The sequence below is a fragment of the Hylaeus anthracinus genome, unplaced genomic scaffold, assembly GCF_026225885.1.
Source record: "Hylaeus anthracinus isolate JK02 unplaced genomic scaffold, UHH_iyHylAnth1.0_haploid 11985, whole genome shotgun sequence".
In the NCBI taxonomy this organism is placed as follows: Eukaryota; Metazoa; Arthropoda; class Insecta; order Hymenoptera; family Colletidae; genus Hylaeus; species Hylaeus anthracinus.
The window spans coordinates 6138343-6166249 of NW_026534333.1; the positions used below are offsets into that span (position 1 = coordinate 6138343).

General features: G+C 38.6%; 1 protein-coding gene across 2 annotated transcripts; it reads left to right on the forward strand.

Annotated features, from left to right (window-relative positions):
* On the forward strand, positions 1–27891 carry LOC128886968 (RYamide receptor-like). 2 transcript variants are annotated; one of them, XM_054142287.1, is made up of 7 exons: positions 1–972; positions 16751–17178; positions 22120–22370; positions 22600–22759; positions 24878–24946; positions 26101–26347; positions 26539–27891. In XM_054142287.1, the coding sequence occupies exons 2-7, from the start codon at positions 16792–16794 to the stop codon at positions 26733–26735; spliced, it is 1311 nt and encodes a 436-aa protein (XP_053998262.1). In that variant the 5' UTR covers positions 1–972; positions 16751–16791; the 3' UTR covers positions 26736–27891. The 2 variants fall into 2 exon arrangements, with proteins under 2 accessions (XP_053998262.1, XP_053998261.1); XM_054142286.1 differs by having other exon boundaries at positions 16763–17178.
* Positions 27892–27907: the final 16 nt, after the last annotated feature.

Here is a 27907-nt window from a genome sequence, read left to right on the forward strand (position 1 = left end):
ATAAACCCTCTCAAACGACTCCGACGTCGGTTGCTTAACATTACAATAATTTAATGCGAGGCGACAGGAGGTTTCGCGTAAACAATGACAGACAAAATATAAATGGTATGTATGGCATTCGCGACAGAAGTGCGCAGTAAGGGTGCGCGTTTACTAGTAGTCAGTTGATCCTTCGTGCAAAGTTCGCAGTCTGCCGCCAACCGCGCTTGATGAAACTTTATTCAGCACCAGCCATTCCCGTGAAAAAAGAGTTTCGATGCATAACATCCAACAGTGAACGATCCTTATCGGTATAGTTCACGCGTCACGCAATTCTTCTTCGATGAACGCTTGTCCCGCGAGAATAAAAACAATTCCCAATATCTTTCGAAATGAATTCGAATTCCTGAACAACGATGAACGGTGATCGATATTTGATTAACAACCGCGCGTGACTAATTAATTCTGGAATATTTAACGATGTAATTACCACCGTGAAAGCGAAAGTTCGAATAAACATGGCATTGCATGAAACGTGGACGCCTGAATCCATTTAACCGAGAATTGTTTATTTTGGAAACGAGTCGAGGCATGATTGAAGGAAAATAACGATAGCATCGGCGACAATGCCAGTTGAAATGATTAAAAGTGGTAGATCGTTGAGACTTTTAAACGAAATTTTAAACACCCGTTGAACGAAATTCAACGCGAGTTGCTATATTTGTGCGAGATATATACAGTGAAATTAATGTTGAAATAACGGTGACCCACCGGTGTATAACCTTGGGAAATAAAAATAAGTAACTATTAGAGTGTGTGCACGAGTGCTTGCAATTGGCACGCGATGGAAACTAATCAGGGGCTCTTTAAACGCGTTTCCAAGTGACACTGTGAAATTCCAACTCGCGACGCGGAGGAGCCAGCGTGGCGGAAATCAGGATATAGAGAAAATTCTCGAGGAGAAAGGTCGAGCAACTTCATCGTCGGAACAAGGTGCGGAAAGTTATAAACTCTTCCCCTACCAGGTATCCTCTTCCTTCGGAACTTCCCTTGCTTGTATAAACTTCGCACGGCGGCGCATTATGCGACAATATTGCACAAATCTTGCGTGAATAATAAATGCAATATATTTACGCTCTCGTGGTCTCATTCGAATCGGAATTTATTTGACAGTATAAGCGCGTAAGTTACTGGTCACGTTCCGAATAAATATCTTAAAATTCATGAATGGTCTTTTTCTCTTTTTAACTCGTAGACATAATTTTCCCTAAATTTTATTCGACTCCTTTCTCATACTGTTCAGTGCAATCCTTGCCTCTCTCTCAGTCTTCTCTGTGGCAATTCTTAAAAGGTCTTTGAGCTTTGTCTTCATTCTAAGGAAGATTGTTAGCATAGGAAGCGTTTTTACTCTCTCCCCGGCTGAAGACAAAACCCAAAGAAGGTTTGGTACAGTTAAGATGATTCTGGTATAGACGAAGTTTGTACCAAAGAGTACGAAGAGGGAGGATCCTCGAAAGACATTTAGAATAGCTTGGAACCCTTGCGTTACCTCCCAAGGGAACGGTGACCGCTAAAATTTTAGGTTAACCTCTCTCGTTTTATATCTACAACCACATCAGAGATTCTTTATAACCTGTCGTATAACACGACATACGTAAAAAGTTGCAAACATAAGCTAAGTTGTAAAAAGATAACTGAAGAAAGAATTTCTTAAGATGACTATCGAGTAGGTTCATTGCACAGCAGTTTACGATGTGAGTAAAACTATGGAATACGATATTACGTGTCCTATGACCGTGTTGTAAAACTTATATTTTTTTTTTTTTTTTTTTTTTTTTAGTTAAGCAGGTTGAAAAAATATTACGGAATTCTGTGTAATCGCTTAAATTAAGAGATGAGAAGTATTAAAAATCTGCTTTGCGAGATTGACGAGTTTAAAAATGGTTATAGCCCAACAAACAACAAATTTTATTATACTACCGTCGCTTGAAAGTACACAAAAATAGTAGCTATCATCTCGCGAGCCAGCTTGACAATGGGTATTAATAAGTTTAATCGCGATACGCGGAAAATTGTTCGTCTCCTAAGCTTCTGAGGGTTAGTGTTTATGAAGGTACCAATTTATTTTAACATCCTGCGTCCAGATATCTACTACACGTTTGGGTGAGCTAATGGAAACTGCAAAGAAGCTCGAAGTTTTTATCATCTTAGTTCATCCCCTCATAGACCTAAGGAAAATTTCATCGTTTTTACACAGTGCGATTAAACGAAGATCGCCCATCTTTGAAAAGAAAGTAACTTACCAATTAAAAGTAATTTATTAATTCTCTAGAAAATTGGAGAGCAGAACTGGACAATTTGTTCAATAATAATAGCAATCTACGCGATCCGTTTTCCCACGCACGTGTTATCTATTAAAGATCGCCGTGAAAAGTTCACGTCACTTATGGTTAGTGTAATGTAACCCACGTTTTGACATTAAACGAAAACTTGAATAATTTAATCGCGTCGTGCTTAACCATCCCCTATCTGAATAATCGTTCACGCGAATAATGAATACATAATACGAATAACACGAACGAAAACAGTTCTTGTATAATAAACTAAGTGACAATTTGAGCCATATTTGACTTTGTTACGCAACGGCAGATTTTAATGAATAATTTAAGCGAAATCTGATATTTTACCAATAACTGTGCTTGAGTTCCCTCGGTAAATCAAAGTGCATCTATCTCGGACATATTTTATTTTTTATACAGCTGCATCTAGTTATGACTTTCAACAGTTGCAATTCTCAACAGATTTCAGCGGATATTACAAAGCGTCTACCAATTTCACGCGTCTGTAACAAAGTTTCTTATAAGCGAGAATTGCAATTATGACGAGCAACTGGAATTATTAATGGTATGGAAAAGTTTGGTCTCGCAACTCGCGAAATGATTGCTGAATACGTTTCTGCAAAGTATGAATAGCACGAGAGGAACTTCTCCAGTCGTGGAGTTTATTATAAATAGATTTTATTATTAGAAACAATCAATAAATGCGAGTGACGATTGGTCAGTTTAGATTTATAGATCTATTTATAAAATCCATTTTATAAAATATCGAGAACTTTATTTTTGGAAACAGATCCAGTGTATTGATCCAGTTGTCTGTAAATAAATTCAAGTTTGAACGTCAGAAGATGGACATAGAATAGGACATTGTTTAAGAATTGAACGTACCAGCTTCTAAAAACGTAGCACCTTTATTTGGGCCGACCATTTGTATGGTTCGGTAGCTGAAACAGTAGAAACGAAGACCCTCGGGAAATCAGAATGTAAAATCAAACGATAAGACCACTTTTGAAATTTACGTTGCTTATTTACTGTTGTTATAAAGTTCTTAAATTTACGGTATCGCAAATAATCGCGATTTTGCGCGTGGTTGACGGCATGTGTTACTGACACGGTGAAACTGGAGCATGGGAACGTCCAGACACGCGGTGCTGATATGTTTCGAAATTACTTTTATAAAATAGTAACTGACGGGGTGCGATCAAACACTACCAGAAAACCCAGAAATTAATGTGTTTTTTAATTGAAAAATAGAAGAGTTGTCAGCAGAGAAAATTTATTAGAATAGTCGATGACCAACGGAAACAAGGAACAACGGAATTGATCGTCCAATGTGAGATTTCATTTCATTTCATATCTCAAATTTTATATCGAACAAATAACGGATCAAAAACCGTTTATCATTCACTACTTACTCGAAACCCGTTACATCTGCTTTTAGCGTTTATAAACATCAACAATTTCGTGTTTGTCTACCGTCGATTCGTTTACTATCGGTTCGAACTACCAGACCAACAAACCGATTGGGATGCCGTGAACATCGTAAATAAATGAAGGCGTTGTTTGCATTGTCGGAGCTTGTCGTGCATCGAATGGTTAAATTCAATTTTCGCGAATACGAAGAGATGCGAAAGAAATTTTATTTTCGTCTTTCAATTTATTTCTAGACCATCTTATGCCCGCAACTTCGTTCTCCTTACTATCGATTTAATTTATTCGTGACTATTCTTCCTTACGCTTTATAAAAGAGTGATCGTCCTTTAATTTTGAGATTTTTGCCAGAACGTTCCTGTGTGACCACGTACTATTTGAAAAGGTTCGTACTATCGTTTCGTGGGGATGAAAGGGGACGCCATTGTCTGAAATTATCAGGGTGGTGTAACACCTTAAAGAGAACAATTTGGACGGTGCATTGTAACATGTGGGACCCGCTTCAGCGCTAGATTGAAGACACAGAAACAATGGAAAAAGTTCATACAAGCATGTATCCTGTTTGACCTGGTTTTCCAAGGTAGAGTAATTTCTAGACCCTAACCATTCCTAATCACAAACCGAGCCATTGTTACCGATTCCACTAAAGCGTTTCTATATAATAACCGATAACTTCTTGTTATCGTTAATGAGTGATTAAAGGGCCAATTCTGTGCCAATCTCTCGAGTAAATTGCATAAATTGTTGGAAGATGTTCCAGCAGATACTGTTCGTTGCATTGGTTTATACAAGACCTGCTAGGTCTACTCGTTCTCCATATTGAAAACCGTTGAATTTTTATTTTCAGCGCCAATTAAAAATATTTGTTTATTCAATATCGAAGACTCGTAACGAAGTTGGCGCAGTACTTGAAATATTTGAAAGATCAAAAACCTACGCGATAGGGTGGATGAAACGGACCGTTTGAATAATTTAACACGGGAACATTTTATCCTGGATCCCAGTTAAAAAAAGATATTCAATCGATCGCAATTCAACGCGTACGCTATCGCTGGTAATAGCCACGAAGTTGCTAATAATAAAAAGGAAGCTTCTGCTTTTGCCATTTATAGCAACACATTCAAGAGACAATTCGCGAAGATGTCGGTACCACTGGAAAGGTCAATTAAAGATATCGAGTTGAGGTATACGGTCTTGGAAATCGCCGTTTGTGTCCCGTTTTTACGAATACCATAAAACCGAGCCGAGCGACCATTCGACGATTTTTATCTGGCATTCAAAATTTACGTTTTCGCGATGTCAATTCACTGCAGCGTTGATTGTGCGCGCGTCGATGTTGCGGAATTAAATGGTCCCTCTCATTGAATCGTGTAATTTGAAACGAAACGAAACGAAAGGAATTAATTTTCACCAAATTGGATTTATTTTTCGAACGATTTTCGTTAAACGTTTTTAGAAGGTGAATGTCCATCGTCTCTTCGATATTATTTGATCACATATTTGTTCGTTAGTGCTCCCATTTTCAACCAGGCAATATGTATCAGTCGCTGGTAATGAAAGTAGTGTACGTAAAAAAAGAGTTACCTACTATTAATCTTCACGAGAATTACTTTCTTCGAGCAAAGTGGAATTGCTTCTCACCAGTGGTGCACAATCCATTTTTGTTACTAGACCACATAAAATAGTATTTTCTGTGAACCAAAATTCGAGTTAAGACAGAAATGAGAGAATATATTTGTATATAAAATCTTAAGGGTTGTGTATATTTAAATTTCAGCCGTTGAAAATCAAGAAATAATACAGGGAAGCTTCTGTTCCCGTGATAAAATCATTAGAACAACTAACAATAATTATTCCTACCAAAGGAGCCCTCTGGCCCGTTTAATAAAATTATCCGCGTTTAGAATAATAGGTGGACCGTAATAGAAGCTATTCCCGTTGAAAGTGAACAAACGTTGCACGGGGTGAAATATAATTAGTCCGTTACAGAAGGGTTTAATCCGTTGAGTACCAGCGACATGCAAAATACGATAAATTCCGCGATGTTTTCAGAGACCAGTAATTTTCTTGGAAAACTCCAGTAGCGTGTTGAAATAAATTTTTAGCTAGGTGTCGTGTTCGTAGCTGTAAATGACAGCCTCTTTGCGCCTTTAAGTCTCAAATAAAGTACATAAAATTCCGCGTACGGCCACCGTGCGCCACCGTACCTGCGGAACGGTGGACAATCTTCCTTGTCTCGACGCTCGTTTCACGAAATTACCCCTCTAATGCGACAACATTTTCAATCTCCGAAATGAATGAACAAATTTCCGTACTTCCGACCAACATGTTTGCGAAATTTCCAATTTCTCGAACAGCGTACAACAGCAACAAGGAAAGGCTAAAAATCACAATTCATTTGATGTTTGATCTCAAAAATCAAAATTAAAAACTTACACGAACATGAAGAGCATTCAGTTGATTAAACGCCTTCGTGGGGCTGAAATTTTTTCCAGCTTTATATTCTCTTGAACTAATACATCCATTTTCATCTTTCCAACTAAAAGCTTTTACAGAGACTTTCGAATACCGGCTGTATTCCTAAAGATCTTTACGCGAATTTAAATGACACGCTTTAACATATTTTTTGTTTCTCGCCAGATGTAGCAACAAGAAATCTGTGTTCCATAACATTTGGAAACCAAACGAGGAATAAAAAGAAGGCACGATGAAATATACATGTTCGTATGCCAAACGTCAAAGTAAATCGAGTGGAATAAAACTGGAATAAGCGTACCGTAGTGAAATCTTCCAAAGACCCTTTTTTTCTACACCCACGCACCTCGCTTTTTTTGTTCATTTTACGACCAACGACGACATCCCTCCAATTGTCTTCAATGCGAATCGAGTTGGTATGAGACGTGTCGTTGCTATTCTAAATATTACGATTTCTTTGGCTTAGGGATTACTTGAAAACGTATTGTTCCTCAGAGATTTTTAATTGTTTGGTTAGTCTCTAAGAGCTGTGTGCTTTTTTAATAATATTTCTATACATAATGGCTTTTAACGATATTTTCTTTCATGGCTGCGTTTTTCTACTTGATATTCGTAGCGCTAATGCGTCACCGCCAACACGTGAAATTGAGTACGACTGGCTGACATGTCCATCCATTATTCTTTATTTTCACTTGCGTTGGCTGTCCTGTTCGCTCGCTTCCTCCATACTTTACTTATGTTATATTACTCAAATTTAATTGTTGCAAACGAACGTTACGAATAAAAAATATTTGTTGTTCTATAATAAAAAACAACGCATGCTTTAATCGTCGATTTGTTCCGTCTCTAATTAGCAATATTCGCGGTACGATAATATCCGCTTAAGTTGGATCTGCCTCGTTAAGAAGATTTTAAGATCGAAGATGAACTGACAATACTGCAACAGCTGACAGTAATACTTATTGTCAGAAATATTGGAACAAGTTGAAATAGCGAATGGGGACACAACGGCTAACAAAGTCTTCGACGAATTCTTAATATAGATTTTCTTGGAAACGAGGACTCATATCAAAACATTCTGTTCTGCACCATCGATTTATCTTTGCACAAGAAATCACTCCGTATCAGGTTATACGTCTCCTCCTAACCCATCCTGAACGTTATAACATTTCGTTCCCCCGGGAGACTTCTACTACCAGAACTACCATTTATTTGATGTCCTCGGTAACCAATTATATTTTATTCGTCACGCATGCATATAATATCCACTTACTTCTTTAAACAGTTTTCCTACAGTCAATAAATAGTCAAAAGAAGTGACAATAAAGTATCGTAAGAGTTTAAGATGCTATTTGTCCTTTAAATTACATTTGTTTTACACTCTGAGCAATTTCCGTCCAATTTAGAGTGAAAGTGATACATTTTGTGGAATGGCGTGTACGCGGGATACTCAATGGCCAGGAAAGAAAAAATATTCAACTATAGCGGGGTCGTATGTTTCAACAATAATACTTGAATTTGGTGGATATTTCCTCCCTTTATAAAAGAGTAATTTCCATAGACGCTAGCCGCGCTTCCCTCTTTATTTCCTCGCAGAACCGTCCCACGCGGTTGGCTGAAAATCGCGCATATTGGCTCCACTTGTGGTTTATCCCTCTCCCCCGAATACCTTATCATTTGCACACTTTCCCGCTATCTCTGTCATTCTTCCCCCGCGAATTTTATTCGCTGATCCTCGCTACATTTCCGTCCCTCTTATTCAACCTACTTTAATCCGGTATTATTTAAAGTTCCTTTTAACCTTCTCCGTTCTATCCACCTTTCTCTCGAACCAGAGCTAAAAGCGGGAAAATTATATTTTTAGTTGGCGTAATTCCTACACTCTATCACTCTATTATTCAGCGGTGGCAAATGGTTCGCGAACGTTATGGAACGTAGCTACTGTAAACAAGGTGTTTGTTAAAATTCTGACTGACAGGTTTCGATAAATAAAGCAACGTCTCACTTGTGATTAAATTATCAATCATAAACTTCATTAGTCAATTTATAGCGTGTTGTATTCACTGCTCGACATGCGAGGTAACAAACGATATGTGCCGGCGTATCGTGTTTATCGCTTCGGCATACGAGCTTAAACTAACCGTGCTTTCGCGGTTCACACGCCAGTACATATCGATACAATGCATATATCCGCGTAACGCACATTGTCGGTTTTTATATACATCGCTAGGTTGCTACGTTCAACGGTGTTAATAAGAACTTGAATTGATACATTACGAGACATTTGAAATCGTTGTGTGTGCAACACACACCATTCGGGATGGTTAGAGAGACTAACTAATTACAAGATAACAACAGCGACTACACGCAGACAATATATATATATATAGTTCCGCCATCGATATTTACAACTACCAATCATGTAGCACTAATGTGTAATGAATAGACGTATTAGCCAAGGCATGCTCGATAGCAGGTTTCGATGGCCAACGTTTTCGAGAATCTTCGTGAAGTGGAAAGAAATGTTCGCGAGTATTGGTCTGTCGATCAATGGGGGATACAGTACACCCCACGTGTTGCTGGTCCACCGAGTCGAAAGTTCGCCGAATGAATTGGACTTTGTTTACATGCCGCGGGCTGAACAAATCGTCTGCTTAGACTCTGCCAAGAATGATGTTACAGTTTCCAAGCATTAGCAAATATTGATCGTTTATTGTGCACCCAGCCGCAGTGTAATTTACTGGCACGCGATATCTCGAGTGTTATGGTTACATGTTAATGCGCGTCACGTTGCCGAGGTTTACGTAGAGGGTACGCGGATAATGCACCATGCAAAATTCACGAACCACCTGTAATATAGCTAACAATAAGATGCGTCACGTACGAAGGTTTGCTTCTTCTACGCACAGGCTTAATCAGTTGATGGATAAATTTAAGAGAGAGAGGTGGTAAAATGCAGGATGCTTTGTATAATATTACTACTATATGAAACGTGCTTTTTTAATATCACTGCATCATGGAAGGCGGATTTACACTTTACACTTTACACTTTACACTTTACACTTTATACTTTACACTTTTGCACTTTACACTTTCGTACTTTACAAGTTCACAGCCATTAGCTCGTTATTATTCGTGACGAAGGATTGTTCGTCATGAATAATACCGATTACCAGGTCTCACCACGTGGAGGTTGCTGCGATTGGAGATCCGGAGATAGAAGCAATCAAAGTTCCTTCGATCTCCCTTTACATAGAGTATACATACACAGATGCATACCCTACATAGAATCGAGGAGCTTAATACTAAGTACGATATCATGGAAATCAAAGAAAACAAACTCCCTTTGATTTCCAAAGTCTATGTCTGACTCTGCCAAATAATTAATTGAATTAAATGGAAGCTAGATGGAAATCGCGACACGACGCGACCATGTAACGGACTTACTGAGTCAGTCCCGTTTCCTCTTGTTGGATCTGGACTCGAGAGGAAGACGACCGACCCCTCCGAACCAGTCCTCCACATCTTCCACCCATCTGGGAGCCACGATAGGACCCAACTTGCACCCGTCTCACTGCGCTTTGGACACACTGCACTGCGCCGGGAGCCTGGACTACACCAGACGGGATACAGGGAGTAGAGAACCGATCCAGAGGAGCCGATTGTCTCCCTCTACAGAATACAGATCCATCAGTTAGTTACACAGTTAGTCACTTCACTTAACACATGAAGTAATAGTGACCGAAGTGAAGAACGGAGTTGCGAGTCCAATATGGACCTACGAACAAACAAAAAAGTTAAACAAATGATTAATAATTATTTGCCAGAGGACAGACACTCGTACACGCATGCCTTAAAACTAACCAAACCAAACAAAGATACCCACAACCAATACCAAGCTACGATAACTAAGGGAAACTACAAATAGGAGGGACGCGGACTCTCGCCCCTCGCATACCTGTCTCGGTCGAGGGTCGTGACTCGCTTGTGCCCCTCGAAGTAGAGAAGGGGAAGGGCGAACAACAACCGCGTGACATGTCGATTCGAAGCTCGTTGAAATTATCAAGAAAATAATTATTGTCAGAAATTAATATCTAGTTGATGCATATCATGACATGATTTTCAATCTAAAAATTTGTGTAGGTGTTTACTCACCGAGCTCGGTAAGAACGCAAACACCCTTCAGAAATGTAGATTTGATATCACGAGTACAATAGCAAATTCGATATTCGATACTCGGAATATCCTCGGAAAATACGAAACCCTTTAAATAACAATTGCATCAAAACTCAACGCTTTCTAGTCGATAGGGGGCTACGTCGTTCCAAAAGATTTCTTTCAAAAGGAAAAATACGACGAGTACAAGGCACAAAGACACTCCGCTGCAGGTGACATTAAACCATTTTCCGTTCGCGAAACAAGAGGTTTGCAGCGACCAATGGCGATTACTTCTACGAAAACAATCTGCCTTCGTTTCTGTCGCAAAGCAATTTTAATTTATCAAAGCAAAGCAAATAGAAAGAAATATATAATTATCTTCATTTTGTACGTTTCAATAGAGTTTAGATAATGTTTATAATTATTCGTTAATTATTTTAACGAATTTTGATGCTACGATTGCATTGTATCGATATAAGTATATTCGAATTGGATCCTTTAAAATCTTTCAGAAGGTTCTCTATTATACGTTTAATCTGCTCGACTATTGATTTACCAGCACCGAGCTTTAAGAAAATTTTCGATAACTTTTTAACGCTAACAAAACCAATTAAAAGCCTGAATGCTTCTCATCGACCATTTATCGAGCAGGGTGAGTGAACTAGTAACTGCTGATCTGCGGGAAAATTTGTAAACATGAGTTAATTGGTTTCTACAGTGTAAGGAGATAGGTGTTTGAAACTCTGATTACTCTGCGTTGGCATAGCTCTCTGCGTACCGTTGCCAAGGATTTAGTTAGCGACACCTGTTAATTTTGAAGTTCAGCTGAGTTTACGATTTAATTGTAGGCACCCAGAAGTCGGTGCGGTTGCGCCAGTAATCTGAATTACGGTTAGGGTCAGAACGGATTAGCAAAGATTCTGGAGACCGTTAAACAACATTTTTTATACCTCGGTTTCGTTCGATTTTTTAAATCTATTGTACGTTATAATGTAAAAGAACTAATAATTTCATAAAATAATAAATGTTGCGTTAAAGTATATACCAAGTGTTTCATTTCAGATCTGCTAGTTGAACACTTCATCTTGCCTAGCAGATCCTGCCTTAAACGCGATTAATCCCATTGGAAGAGTATCCTACTTGCGGAGACTTTAGGCCAGGCTTAACGTCGAGAGAAGGATCTTGATAGTAGCTATCTAGCGACACAAATTTTAACGTAAAAGTACGGATATTGGAATTTAATTTAAGACCAGCTAAGAACGTGGGCGAATTGATGCAAGCTGCTCTTCGGTGTCAAAGAAACGAATAATTTGTTCAATTTTCTTAAGGGCAGGACCTTGAAGTAAATGTATAATGTGTAATAATGTAAATATACCTACTGGTATTTCTTTTAAATAATTTCTCTGCTACAAGAGACAGAGAGAAGTGTAATAATATTTTCTACGGTAAGCGAGAAAATGGCAGACTTTATCGCATTTAGACTGTTTTCAATTGAACCACCTGATGCGAAGATTGAAAGGGTCTGTTTCGCGAGAATAAAAAAACGCGGAGAGAACGCACAAACGCGGTACACTTTCGCCACCAACACTTTGCACAAAGTGCCAAGGTACTGGCAGGAGAAAAAAAACGGACAAATCGGGTTGGGTCTCGTTAAGTATGCATACGCATCGGTGTTCTAAAGTTCGCGCACCTTGACACGGGGAAACGAAGCAAAAAATGGCCCAATTTCATCCCCGGGAGATTAGAATTCCGACGGTTATCTCAAAGAAACCTTTGTTGGCGTCATTATTCAAATTTGGCTTACCTTTCGCGGTTGCGTCCTTATCTGCATAGAATTTTCATGGAACAGTTGGTCCCTAGAACGGCAAGAAGTGTTAATCGAAAAAAGAATAAAAGTCAAGCCTCTCAACTTTCACAATTCTTCTCGCGCTTGAAAGTAAAGTATGAATTTCTTGAAACTTTATATTAGTTGTCGTATATACGAAGATACATTGTACAAAGTAGAGTAGAGCGTAATAAAGATAAGGACGTTCTCAGGAGAAAGATGGAAATGCGACAAGCTCCGAGCTATTTATGTATTAAATGCGTCCGATGTAAATATCCCTCTTTAGACTGTCCAAATGCTACGTACTATGCTACGTAGTTGCAGATTAGAATCAAATTTATTTTACAAATTTAATCGGAGCGATGTGGCGCGAGTATAGCGTATCGCTTTGAACGACAATTTCCGACAGAATATAAAGCAGCGTGGATCGATATTCGACGATAAAAGGAGCAAATATATGAAACGTCGCAAGAATTAAATTTCTTTCATCTCGAAATATAACGTTCTTCTTACAAACAGTTTTCAATATATTAACTATTTGTATAATCATCGATTACGCTTGGTATGTTAATGCTGTACGTATAAAAGACTTTCGGAGTTCTGTAATACTTGTTCCGATTTGATGAGATGTCATTTTCATCAGATCAGATTTTCTATTTATCGGTGACATGTTTCAAAACAATGTTGTGACGTTGACGCATGAAATCTTTTAATCCATTGGGAAACGAGGATGAAAGTATGACTGGGACCACGGGGTTTAGTATACATATTTCATCTTCGTGTCTATATAAATGAATAAATACAAATTGGCACCTTCTATGTAGGGACCTGAGATTGAAGCTTTGTCAACTTCATGGTAGATCTGCCCTTGGGCTGTGAATTACAGTCACTGAAATAGTACTCGGTACTCTCCTAATTATGTAACGTCTACAAGTCTGATGCAATTGTCCTGCAAACAGGCTGTACAGAGATGTTATATAACTCTCAATACGAATCAAATTAAGTCGAACTCAACGGAGACACGTATCTACAATGTCTTGATTGAAAATTAAAACGAAACGTACCAAGGGAACTTATATGAGATATTTGCGACCCCTGTAATTCCTAACGCTTTGAAATACTGTGTGTTATCGAAATTTTAAAAACTGCACCATTGTTCGAAGATTCCTAATATAATATAAAATTTTGATCCCTCTTTTGTTCAACAACAAACACAATCTGAATCATAAAATGGTATTGCGCGAATAAAAGCTTACAAATAGAATGAGCTTAATTGCTAAAAAATAAGACGATTGAAAAACAAATAAAGTGAGCAAAATATACAATATTTTCAACGAAATTCTATCAATATTATACCTCAGCGCCGGGTTTATCTTCACACTCATTGCGTGCATTGACTCCATAATAACTACACCATCCACACCCTTGTTCCTCAATCACTTTTGCCCCTTATTACTCCACTCCCTCATTTTCCAGTCTTTTCATATCTACCCTTTCCACCCACCTCGCTTCTGTACCTTTATCGTTCAGAATCTTCCTCATTCTTTTCTTCGTCCCTTTTCTTTGTCCGACAACTATTCTCATTTATCTGTGTTGAAACAACGAAGAAATCATCTTGGCCAGCTGGAGAGGTGTGAAAAATAAGGGTCGCCATGGTAGTGGGTCCATGGGGTTGCGTAATAGCAAATACTCCATCGCATTCCATCTCTGGTATCATGAGATGCTGTCGAATTCTGAGGGTCCAGGTCATCGACCAATGCTTCAAGAAGAGGAAAGATATCCCCTTAACAGGACAAGTGGCAAAAGGTCTCCCAAGTCGCGACATTATCATTGACACCACTATTACACGTGTTATCAAATCTCCTTTTTCCCACCATGTCCCCTGCACTTGCTCGTTCGTTGTTCCTGTCGAAACCTCCGTCCTCTCGTATCGTGATTCAACCTCAATCTCGCCACCTGAATCGTATTTCCTAGTAGAGGATTTGGTGTCCAAGGAAACGTGATGGAGGTTGACTCGTTTTGTTTCCATCGTGATTACTGTCCCAATTTTTCGGTAATGTCCCCTTAAATTTCCATGTTGTAAGGGGGTTAAGTGTATTTTCCTAATTTGACCGCATGGTTTCCCTGATAAACGGATTAACGTACGTGCGTTGCACTTGCCATGGCAACTCGTCACGCCTGCAACATCAAATTAATTCCGCAGTACGGTCGTTCGGGATTATTACGTCCGTGACCATTTTAAATGTCAGTAAAACTCGTCAGTTCGCGGTTCCATTAATGCTCTATATTCAGTAGTTGCGTTCTAGATTCTTGTGGATTATATAACACATGACTCTAATTAGTCGATTTTTTCGAGTAGAGGGAAGTAGAGTCCACGCCCTTTCCTTAGTAGTGTAGGAGTCTAAACGAAAAACAAGGCACGGGGATTCGAAACCACGATCCTCGGATCCACAGAGTCGACCGCTTTTACCTACGCGACCAATCCCGTACCCTACGTTTCGTGTTCTCATTTGATTCCTTATTGTTGGGTATGGGAGGCGCGGACGCTAGAGTAGTAACAATGAGTAACCTACAGTACCAGTAACCTATGAAGGGTTAAATAGATCAAATATTTTTTTCTTTTTTTAAATAGGAAAATATGAAGTCTTAATGGAAGAAGTAATGTGTAAGTAAAGTTTCTATATCATTTATTTGACTTTTAAATCTCTTCGTGATTTTTCGCTATCTATGGTAATAGCATACGGTCTCGCTTTAGGGAGCGCAAAACCCTTAAAGTTCGAGCGTTAAAAAAAGATCAGTGCAATGCCAACCCTGAACTGTTCATATCGTACACTTAAGGGCACTACCTTCGTCACTCCCTAAGGTTTTTACGAGATCGCTATATTTCCTCCACCCGTTATATTTTATCCACGTGGTTACGGAACTACGAAGCTTTCTTGCCTCAAGGCATGGATTTCGATAATCGCGGTGATAAAAATATAGAGTCACTTGAAAAATAAATTTCAACCATATAAACACTAGGCGTGAAATATAATTAATAAATAGGAAAACAAGATACAGGGCGGTCGGAGCAATTCAAGATTTGATTCGTCAATTTTTTGTCTATTGTTTTGATAATTCGGGTATTTCAGGCAATCAGTAAAAAATGATGCGTATATTTAGTAATAACAAGAACGTTGAACAGACACGATTTACGTGACCAGCACGCAATAGGCAACCCCCTGCATCAATCATGCGACCCTCATTTTTCTTCTTATCATGGCTGACGCCTTGAAACGGTATCTAAGTCATCTTATAACACTTTGCTGCTTTGTTCAATATTCAAGCTTGTCAATCTTAGTTTGCTTTGTTTGAATTTCCGCCGTTCCGTTTTCCAACTTTGATGAAGAATTCTCTGGTTTGGACAGCATCAGTTTCCTGTCACGTTGGCAAAATATCGCGAATATATTTGCTGTGCCTTTACACGATATTCTTTTTCTCCATGCAAAATTAAACGCCTCTCTAATTACTGTTTTATAGAACTTCTCCCGTGTTTCGTTTAACTTTCCGTATGGCTCTCTCCAACAAAACTAATTTCAGGACGATTCTGAGCGATAAATCTACCTCGTTGCATTTTCAACAGTTATAACGCGATTTTATACTTCAACGATTTTGTAACGTACTTCTGGTACCGTGATTATCGTCAAGCTAAAGTGGACGATATTTTTGCTTTATCGACCAAGTCGTGACAAAAAGTAAAGATTGACGTATACATTACACAGCTACGACAAAAATGATCGATGACAAATTCTGAAATTTCGAAAAGAAATAAGTTATCGAAATGTCATTTACACAATGTTCTCGTTCATCGACTTGCGAATTATGACATTGATGGATACAAAAGAGTTCGATTCAAAAGTTGTTCAGAAATCCGTCTTTTCACGTCGCGATATTTCTATCTATAAATGGGAAAACTTCGATATCTTTGGAACGATATGTATTTTATTATAACAACGACGACGTGTGCTCGTTGATTCGCAACTTTGGCTACTAATTTAATTCAAGATACCGTACTAATAGTAACAATCTAAAATATTCGTAGAATGCTAGCCTACTTTAATCATAGCAAGAACGAACCAAGGTTTCAGTAAAGTGACCCATAAAAGAATTGTCCTTTGAAACACTTGAGAATTAATTTCATACAGATTGCAAGTGCATTACCTTGCATATGCAACTACATTCGAGTAGTCCGTGTTTCTGCAGCAATCACTTACCAACAGATTCTAATGAGTAATCAGCCTAGCTTTCTGTACACAGACCGCAAACAACCTCGAGTCTACAAGTGCATCAATTATGCCTGATGCGATGCGTAATAAATCTTGTTATGAAACGTACACGCTATAACGCAGTTTGGAAAGTTATATTTGAAATTCCATTCCTCTCGTCGTATGGTCAACGGATCGTTAATATATCTACCTATTAGATTAGAAATATTCAAAATTTATTTATTTTGACCACTAATCGCGTCGTTGCAGTCCTCGTACATAATTCTCTTAACTCTTGAAAGGTGTGTCTTCAGGTGAAAATGTTCAGCAAAGGCGTGTCGCAATGAATGCGAGCAACAACCAAGAGAACATCTCCCTGGACATATCGAAGGGCTTCGACGCAAGTAACTTGACGGATCTCGAAGCTGAAATCGGTTGCGACTATTTCGCGGGCTTCTACAGTGTCTTCTCGACGAGCTGGTTCCAAGGTATCATTTACTTTTTCTACGGCACCGTCTTCGTCATCGCCCTAATCGGAAATGGGCTGGTTTGCTACGTGGTATACAGCAGTCCTCGAATGAAAACCGTGACCAACTTCTTCATCGTGAACCTTGCCCTCGGGGACATGTTGATGGCCCTCTTCTGCGTGCCACCCAGTTTCATCAGCACCCTGATACTGCAGTACTGGCCATTCGGCCAGAAACTGTGTCCCACTGTCAATTACTTGCAGGTATGTTAAACGATTTTAGCACATTATGTTTAACGATATGCTTCAATTTCAGAAAGGATACAAAGTTGTGTATGTGAAATATTCAAAATCGTCCTCATAAATAATTTTCTAAACTCTTGAAAGATGTGGCTTCAGGTGAAATTCGGATTAACCCTCCCTTAATTCGAGCAGACTCTACTTTTCGGGCTTCTCTTCTTTCGGGCTTAGAAGCAATTCTTCATTCAGAAGAAAGCTATCGATCTTAGGGAATACAACTGAGATCGTAATAATGTAGACGTATAGATAGAATTGACAGAACAATATTTATTACATTCGCGGTTTTCCTGGGCGTAATAGACACGTATCCCGTAAACGTTAACTTTGTTGACAGTTAGGTGGAAAATGGTCTTTGTTTTACAACCTCGGAGATTCAAACATGCATCGATATGTCGATATCTTTGTCTCTTGACAGCGGTCTAGGAACTGAATACTGCTTCTACGGCAGTCGCTTGGGGTTTTGCGCTTTTAGGAGAGAAACTAGGGCAGCGTTTAGAAAGTTGCACGTTTCAGTTCGCGAATGCTTGAAATGGACGTAATTGTTCCATGGAAAAGCAATTTATTCAAGAACATATTTCGAGAATTTCATACGAGAGGAATTTAAATCGATGGTAAAGGTATACAAAAATTCGACATTATTGTATGAGTATTTATAACATTCGTGTAATTGTAAAAGACTCGCAACTATCTCCAAGATATCGATTAATGAAAGTATAAATTAATGAATCGTTGGGAAACTTAACTTTGTTTACAAACTACGGTAAATCTGTGTTTAAGATTTCGTTACAAGCCGTGAAATGTATTATTGCTCGAAAGTTCCTGATCCTTCCCTAACCGAGAGAAAGAAGAACATTTAACACGAAAGTCTTGACACAGGAAGGGTAGACGAAGTTTTAACGTAATGTTACAACTTCCTTCCATATTTCTTTCCTCGCGACACGAAGGTGTGATGTTCAACGATCGTGGATTGCCTTTTGTCTCTGTTGCGACGAAATTATCCCCAGCGAAGCCGTACACAGTCTTCGATGTTACGATTGAATTTAATAATGTATTCCAAAAGTCAGATGTATCTCAAGAACAAACGCAGCGCGTAAAATCCGTGCAATTTTCACGAAACACCGAAAGCAACGAGCAACACTGAATTACAGTTCTCACCTAATCCGCGCATCTATAGCTATAGCTTCTGCTTAGTTCGTGTAATTAAACGGAACTATGCACAATTAATATGTTCCTATGTAGCCTGCAAAACGGAAACCTGAGACAAGAAACTCACGTGAATTTCTAGCTACCAAACTGGATTCTACATAGTTGATACCTTAAAAACTCGAATCGCAACTTTAAGGGTAAAACTCGGCGAACAAGGCTATTAATCTTAATTCTATAAATCTTAAAATCAAACATCAGAGTAGATCGAACGATCGCAATCCTTCCATTTGAAACTGCAGCAAGGCCTCCAATAGCCTTATTATTCCATCATTCAACGAATGGTGAAGCAAATTTGTGCATGACAATTAATATTCCCCGTTTCAAAATAGATTATTCGTCTACTTCGTCCAAGAGAGATGTAATTTCCAAATGAATTATTCCTACCAAACGTAAAACATTTTCCACAAATAGAATCGATGCGAACGCAAACCACAAAGGCTTGCAAACCGAGCAGATCACTTACATAATACTCGATTCACCGAACTAAATACTGATTCCCGCAACCGACGCGACTTGACAATATCATGCGTAATACCATCGATTAACGATACCAGAAAATACAATTCCTATTGTAAATCGAGGCTCGTAATGGAAGAGGGGAAAATCGTTCGTAACTATTTCATCGAATTATCCAAAATCAATTAGCAGTTCATGAATGCCGAGTAGCTGCTCGAAACACGATTAAATGTAGTTTCAGTTACGATGACGTCGTTAACAAATGTAATTACGCGAGAGGCACGAGGGTGCTTTGCGTCGGGACCGGAACAATTTGTTAGCCTCGCCGAAAAGTCGAGTCTGATACCTGCGAAAAACAAGTAACGAGTAGGTGCCGCGTGCGTATCACCCTTGAGCGAAAGATTTAATATCGCACCTGTCATTTATCAACCGCGACGAGTGCTGACAGGAAATCGTTCGACCCTTAAAAATTGTAATTAATGACCAATCCATGGGCGAAAAAATTGTTCCATCGAGCCACTAACGAGGATAAGCCAAGCGTAAATCGAATTTGGACCTATTTTGACTGCTTCGAACCGAAAGTTTTGCCTCTTTGTCCTACGTTTTATAATCACCATTGGTTTCCATTCTATTATATTCTATTAATATTTCAGACCACATGGTGTTCTCAATTATATGTGCCACGAACGAAAGGGTTAAGGGGGTAACCAGGTTACTGGGTCGAAAAGTAATGTCACTTTAGCAATTTATCTTCCAGCTCAAGCGTTGAATAATTTACATAGATTTTTACATATTAAACACCGGTAACTAACTCTTCGCAAAATCTATTACTTTTTACTTTTTAACTCCTGCAATTTATCGATACAACGGAACATTTTTTGTTGTGGTATTTATATCGGGCTACCCCTGGGCAGTCTATAGAGATTCCGAACTTTTTAATACCTTTAAACTTGTTCAACCTCGATAATTCATCTCCTTTGACAATTTAACGTTTTCTTTTTTATGCTTTTGTGCTTAGTGCCAATTATAAGCTCGTTTGGAAAGTTTCAAAGTTCCTCATTCATCTTTTTGCACCCTTTGTCATTCAACCCCTTGGACAATTTAATTTTGCTTTGTTGTTTTCCATCCTTGTTAAGAAATTAAGAGTTTTTCCACGAACATCGAATCGGGCAAGCGAAGCAACGCTCCTAGAAATCGTCCGCGTCAGGACCACGGGGAAGGAAATAAAATGTTCCTGGTGCAATTGTGGATCATGTTTCACGGTTAGTCGATGAGGTATATCACACGGTAGCGGTATAAAGCCGAGCGTATCGAATGTCTCAGATTGAAACAATGCAGTTCGTTCGAATTTCTAGGTAGACCTTTGCGAAAGCATTCTCCGCATGGATAGGAAGATATTTAAGCAAAAAAACAAGTCGATTTTTTGGACCTGCTAGCTCAGACTCCCCCCCTCCCCCCCCCTTAAAAGCTGCGTGTTTTATTTAGCTAAATATTCAACACATCGTAACAATTGTAGTTATCGATGGCAAGTTTTTAGATTTCTAGCATCTCATGCTATACTTGACCTGCTTCGTGCGATAGCTACAACGACGTCTTGAGAGGATAGATAGTTTCCTCGACGAATGTCTAAATCTTGCTTTGAACCCTGATAGGTTCCAACCGCTCTCCCGATCCATTCGCTTCAGAGATTTTACGAAGAGCTAGAAAAACTCCATGTATACATCTTCTTCGACGACTATGCAGCAGGCATACGCCGCAAATACGTCACATTGTGTAACCACCATACCGAGTTGCACAGCTAAAGGATGGAAATCCACTCCAGGTTGTTGCCTGAATCTTAACTAGAGATGCTTTTCTCAGCTCGAGGGCTCCACCGAGCTCGCATTTATTTCCGAGCACGATGTGACTTCCAATTACATCCTGATTGTCAGGATAGACCACCATTACTCACGTGTGGTTGCATATCATGCGACCTCCTCGCTTAAGACATGAGATCCTTCTATTAACCATGCCCACGCCATGAATGGTTAACTATGTTATTACATCTTACGCGATTGCGCTTGGAATTATTAGGTGGACTGGAATGTAATGTCGTTCTTGGAATTTGAAATACTTGTTCACTCATCGACTCATTGATTTTTATCGATCAGGTATTGAAAATGTGCACACCAGATGGCAAAAGGCTGTTGATGACGAGGACGATTACGTAATTGATTAAAAATAGAAATTTATTAAAAATTTGTTTGAATTTAATGTAAAAGAAACGACATTACTTTCTAGTCTACCTAATACCACGCTTCTACGCGTCCATCTTCGCACTTCGTTGAAGTTTCAGATTATTCCCAATTACATGTTTCTGTAGGCTATACTTCGTACATAAAGTTGCCCTAATTTTACGTGGATTATATCACACGTCAAACTCATACAAATCCCTGGCATCGTGCGCATCGAAGAGTAACACATGTAGGCGAATGGCTATGTGAAAAATTCCTCTAAACCGATTTGAACCGGACATACGTCAATCGTCAGTTCTCAAAAATGTTTTTGTCATGGACAAAATTGTTTTTACATCGTGCAAATGTTCTTCCTTCTAGAGAGAAACGTGATTTTCAGTTTTACTGCAATTTCTCTTTCCCTATTGTTCTAAAAATGATGAAAAATGAAAACACTGTAGCCGTTGTGTTACACCAACAACTTTTGATCTGTTGCCTGTTCGATAAAAATTGTAGTCCGAATTGCGCAATCAATTTACGTCTCATTTTAAACGAATAGAAGCTTATCCGAATGACTGCTGAATGGAGTAAACGTTGCGCGTAGATTGCTTCGCAGAGCTTTCATTCATCATCTATTGTTCGAATGGAATCCTATCCATCTCTTGTCCGTGAACAAAAATTCCAATTTTCAGGACACAGTCCGTTGTCAAATTAACTTGATCCTACGCAACAACGTTCTCGTCTGATAACTTTAACATATTTCGAACGTAATACTCTCGAGATAAAGCCCCGGTAATGGACATTAAATAACGCATTCTCTGAAGGCTGTTTCGAACGTGGCGACAGTGTTCGGATTCCATCAGAGACATCAGATCTGACGCCCTCAGGCTCTGTACACGTCACCATTTTTGTCTTTTTCCGATGCATAATGCTAGGACCTTAAAATATTCGATACGTAATAACTATATATCGATCAACTATTATCTGAAATAATTATTCGTATTTCTATGGTCGTTGTGTTTGATTTCAGGCTGTGTCCGTCCTAGTCAGTGCGTACACCCTTGTGGCAATTAGCATAGATCGTTATATTGCCATTATGTGGCCTCTAAAACCGAAGTTGAGCAAACGGCACGCTCAATTCCTGATTTTAGCTGTTTGGATGCTTGCAATGACAATATCGATCCCAATCGCTGTTGTTTCGCAGTTATCGCAACCCTCGCTGAAGCATAAAGTGTGTAAACAATATGTCTGCGAGGAAATGTGGCCGTCGATGAAAAACAAGTAAGTTTGATTCGCTAATTAAACAAAAACTCTGTCCACAAAGAAAAGGCTGCAAAATTTGTCTTTTATCTTGTATAAACCTTTTTCGCGAGCCCTGTAAATTTCAGTCTTCGAATTCCTCCTCTCTCGTTTATCGAAGAAGTTTGAACCGCAACGTTAATAAAGCGGTTCGCGTAGTACTCTAACTTGTCCATGTGTATGTGTGTGTGCGCGGGGGTGTGTGTTGCAGGTATTATTACTCTATCGCATTATTGGTTCTTCAGTACGTGATACCAATAATGGTCCTTATGTTCACGTATACCAGCATCGCAGTTATGGTGTGGGGTAAAAGGCCGCCAGGAGAAGCCGAAAATGTCAGAGACCAGCGAATGGCTCGTTCAAAGAGGAAGGTAAGGTATTAAAAAGCACTCTATCGAAGAATTCCTTTCAAGAATGCCACAAAGATATTGCTAAACGTAACTGTTGCGACTCCGATCGATTGTTCTGAACCCTTCAAATACTTTTTCGTCCGTCTCAAAATAAAAGGACAAGAGTTTTCACTTCCTTTATATGATCGGATAAGTTAGGAAGCTATATCCCTCAGAAAAATATTGTTAGGATCGAAGCTAGAAACGAAAAGCATTCTAAATTATCTACATTCGTTCACAAATATTTGTTTTAGTAATTCTTGGCATATTTAACATACAATTGTTTGGCAAGGGTAAACCCAAAATATCGTTTCGAGCGTGGTATTAACTCGTGATTTACCCATTGTGGCTCCAGCGGTATCCTAACCTACTGCCCAGCGGCTAGCAATTTAAATTTTAAATACAGATACTGTAGTATCGAGCTATGCGTTTATCGATAATTTTACATATACAGGCCGTCGATATGATAACCTCATATACACATGTCGGATGAAGCATATAATGAAATCTATAAAAAGTATCGTACTAATCCTAGTTGAATATTTTTCCATATATTGAATATACCACCACCCTTACGTTTATTATAAATTAGTGATAAAAACTTGAACTGAAAACTTGATCAAACAAGATCCGACATTATGAACCCTCGATTGATGCTGCTCCATCCATGGTTCTACGTGAAAAGCCCTTTGAAATTCGATAAACGCGACTGCAATAAACCAAGAACACTCAATAGCTAGTACGAACGCTTCGAAGTTGGTTCTTCAACGTATAAACATGACTTATGAATTCTCTTGAAAGGAGAATTCCAGCTTCGTCTTTCTACCAAGCAGTGTGCATTTCAATTTCATATATCCTCTTCATTCAAAACGTTCTCCAGCTTGTTCATTCGTGTGTGTTTAACGTTGAACAATAGGACGAAGACGAACGTGACGATAATAAATAATAATTTAGTCTAACCAATTGGAATCGACGTTCGAGTGTATTCGACACCGTACCGCGACGTTTGCAAGCAACGACACAAGTGAAAATGGCCACTAATGGACAGACACGTTTGCCCCGAGAGGGAAGTAGTATCAGACTTTTACAACTGGCCATGATTTATTTTCATACACTTTTGAATCCATTCCAAATCCAATTCGTAAACAATCGATACGAACGAAGCCATTAATTTTAATAACTAATTTCTCGGAAAAGTGCGAGCAAATCACACGCAGCAATCCATCATGGTTACTTTACCTATAAATTTTTCTAGCATCGTGCAACGTGCTACCCACTACTTGGACGTGTTAGCTAGCCGCAGAACAAAATAAGCCCACGCTAAACAAACCACAGAATATTAACGATGACGACATATATATTCAGGCTGACCGAAATTAGCATTTTCGCGTTGGCATACGTTACACCCTAATTTTGGTCAGCTGCGCGTTTTCTCATACTTTACCGTGCGTTTTGACATCTACCAACGTGGATATAATAAATATCGGCGCGAAACCACCGTTCCACACTCTAAATTCGTGACAAAAATATTTACGGGGGTTCCAGAACAACAGAGCAAAAAGTCTTTACTTTACGTTTTGATCTATGAATCGAATCCTCCTCGCAAAAGTTTACAGAGAATTTTAACTTCCACAATCGTGTTATTCGTAGAGTTTACACGATCAATGTAATAAGGAGAAACAAATATGCTGGCGCTCGATTAATCTTAAGTCTCGATGTAACGAATTTCTGCTCAGACCGTGTTTGATTGAGTTGGCTTTGTAAATACATATAAGGCAGTTACCTAAGAAGATTAATTTTATTAGAGGAGTTGACTAATGCCACGTTCGCTGCACACGGAATTCTGCTCGAGACATACAATTAATCAAGCGCCCGCAAATCTGACAGACTTTCAAACTTGTTTTTTTTTCTGAATAAAATTGCAATTAGTTCGCGAGAGCTTAAAAAGCAAAACAACGCGGGTAGTTAGTACTTGAAAACCTGAAGACCTAAATGAAGGATCGAAAGATTTATCGTTCGAAATAATAATGCTTGTATTGTCTACCCGCGTTATTAATTTATCGGATGCCTTCTGCAACCATGATATTCCACTTGTTCCAGATGGTGAAGATGATGGTGACAGTCGTGATAGTATTCACTATCTGCTGGCTCCCGTACAACATACTGATGGTAAGTGGCTCGCTTCCAACTTCGTGGATTGTTACGTTTCCTAGAACCCTTTCCCGTCGTTAAGATAAGCTGAAAGTACATCATTGATCACAGCGAAAACAGCTTTATTGGTTTCTGACATCGAAAATGGATTGGTGGTCTCGGTTCGTGGAGAAATCACGTATACGTAGCACTCCGTGACTGGTAGTAATCTCTTAATCCCTCCCGTTAATCCTTAAAATACTATCGACGTGTTTACACGTTCAATGATTAACATAATGCAAGCGCTGCAGACGCGATAACGCGGCTGCTGAATTCGGCGCGACGAGTACTGGGAGCGTATTTACGGGTTGGCTGTCGTTCCTTGATCGTCGTTCCGAAGTATAAACCTGAACAGAAGGCAACGTCCATACATTGGTACACGCGGCATTTATTTGTCCAGCTTTTTTTTTTTTTTAATCTATTTTTGAACTTGGAGTACTTCGAAACATGGAGAAATGCAAAAAAAAACTGTTGAATTCAACAGCCACGGAAGTAAAATTGACTGCACGCGCAGGAATGCTTCGAGGAGAAGCACGCGCAATTATACTTGAAACATAAAATACAAAAACTACATGCGATGCTTTAGGAAAATATCCAGTGTGGTGTGAATTTCAGAGTTCGTTTCTCCGTGAATCTTACGTTCGATAGTTCCGTAAGATTGATTCGTTTATTTTTTAGTCTAAATATTAATGAATTCAGAACCGTTTAAATACCAGGGAATCTTTTTACAACGATAAAATAAAATTCGTACAATGGAGTATCGTGGTACAAAGTCGGTTACTATGAACTTTGACTCGTATCAAACTCCGTACAATACGATACTATATACCAACCCCGCCGGAATAATATATTTTCACGGCCAGTAGCTCCATTTCTAGGATCCGCCACTAACAGCTATTAACGTCAGTGTCAGCTTTATTCCCCTCGATGTCGCTTTCTTATTCCATGGATGGCGCGTGTCTGCATTTATCTCTGGTTTCATACTATTCTTGGAGCTAAGAGAACCATAAATGAAAACTCGCGACGACTCACGTACGACAATAAATAAAGAAGAGAGTTATACTACAGAGTTCGGGCGCATTTGAACTATCCGATCCTTGACTTACAATTAAGGTAAATTATTATTGTTCCAGTTAATAATGGATAACAACGAAGCAACTGCGAATTGGTCAGGGCTTCCCTTCATATGGACGGTCCTTCATTGGTTGGCGATGTCGCATTCGTGTTACAATCCGGTAATTTATTGTTGGATGAACGCAAGATTTCGAAGTGGCTTTATAACAGCGATTGGTTGTTTACCTGGAGTCCATCGAATTCTTCGTAACGAGAGACGACGTAGCAGCAACCACAACGCCAGTATGATTGGAATTCCCTTAACTGGTAATCATATCACTGTAATACTTTTATTACAATTAGATAACAAATTAAGTAGTCTATACTTTCTTTTCCAAACACGCAGACGAGATTTTCAAATATTGATTTTTAAAAGCCACCTTTGATTAGGATAACAAATAGGCGGAATGCTAATTTTCCTACAGGATGACGCATCGCTACTCTTAATTAATTTCCAGGTCTCGATGGTTCGAGTTACTCTGTTTTGCGACGCATGAATACCTGCACGACCTACATAAGCGTTAGGCGTAAGACAAACGGAAGTCACAGCGCGCCTGTGAGAAGTGTCAGCTTCCGGAATAACGCGTTCCATCCAGCGAGTCAACAATTGCAACAAATTACCAGTCTCGAATCTCACTCGGAGGAACAATTGTAATATTTTGTATAATTATAGAAGGCTTTCGAATCCGCCTCGGAGGTCTCAGACACGAAAAACGAAAGAATCGTGTGAAAGATTTGAAAAAATCTGAAAATTAATATGACTGGTCTAGCGATTAATTTCTGGATTCTTTGTGGAAATTGGTATTTAATTTACTAAGTAAATAAGAGGAAAAGTTGGAAAATAAAATTAAATACGGAGAAAGGGCGCATGTGATTAAGAGTGAAGAAAGAGTAATTTAAGATACTGTAAGGTTAAAGTAGAAACGGTGAAATGTAAAAATAAGAATAAACTGTAAGGAACGATATAGAGCTAAATGTACTATGTTGTAATAAAAATCGCCTGAAGCGTATAGGCCAGACTCAACGATTAATACACAATATACATATACATATATATAGTATGTAAACAATGTGGATTGGAGCATACATTTCTCATAAATATTTTTAAATTTTATTTCGAGTTACCCAAGGCTTTCTACGAATAGGAAGAAACACAAAATTCCTTGAATTGTAATCCAACTCGATTTGCAATGAAAAGACCAAGATTCACTTGTAATCCTCTTTGTTAGGGGGTTATGATCTGTTACGCTTTATATTAAAGTTGCTTATGATGTTATTTGTAAACACTATAGTAATTTCAAGAAAGTGATCTTCCGTATAAACACAGAAACAGTTCATATTGAAAAGTATATTGCATCGCATATTTGTTATACAAAATAGCCTACATAAAGTATGGTACAAGTACATTGAACACCTTCTTCTTTTGCACAAACCGAGAATACTATAAAGCGATTTTCGAAGAAGGAAACAAGAGTACAAAAAAACAGTAAAATCCATTTAGAAAGACACATTCACGTAACGTTCACCTAAAGTTCATTAACAAATCAATTATAAGAAATCTGTAAGTATCATAAGTATCTAGTTTAAGACAATTTTTTGTTCACTTGTACACATTGTTAAATCAAATGACTCCATGTTAATGACATTGTAAGACCAGTTTTTGTTTATTTATATGCTCAATAAAACATACTGAAAGTTTGAACATAATTCATCGCCTAGTTTCTTTATAAACATTTCCTAAATATACCTTTATCAAAAGTGTTTTTACAGCGGTCCTGTTTTCCTTAATATTTGAATTATTCGATTGTTTACTGATTATGATTATGA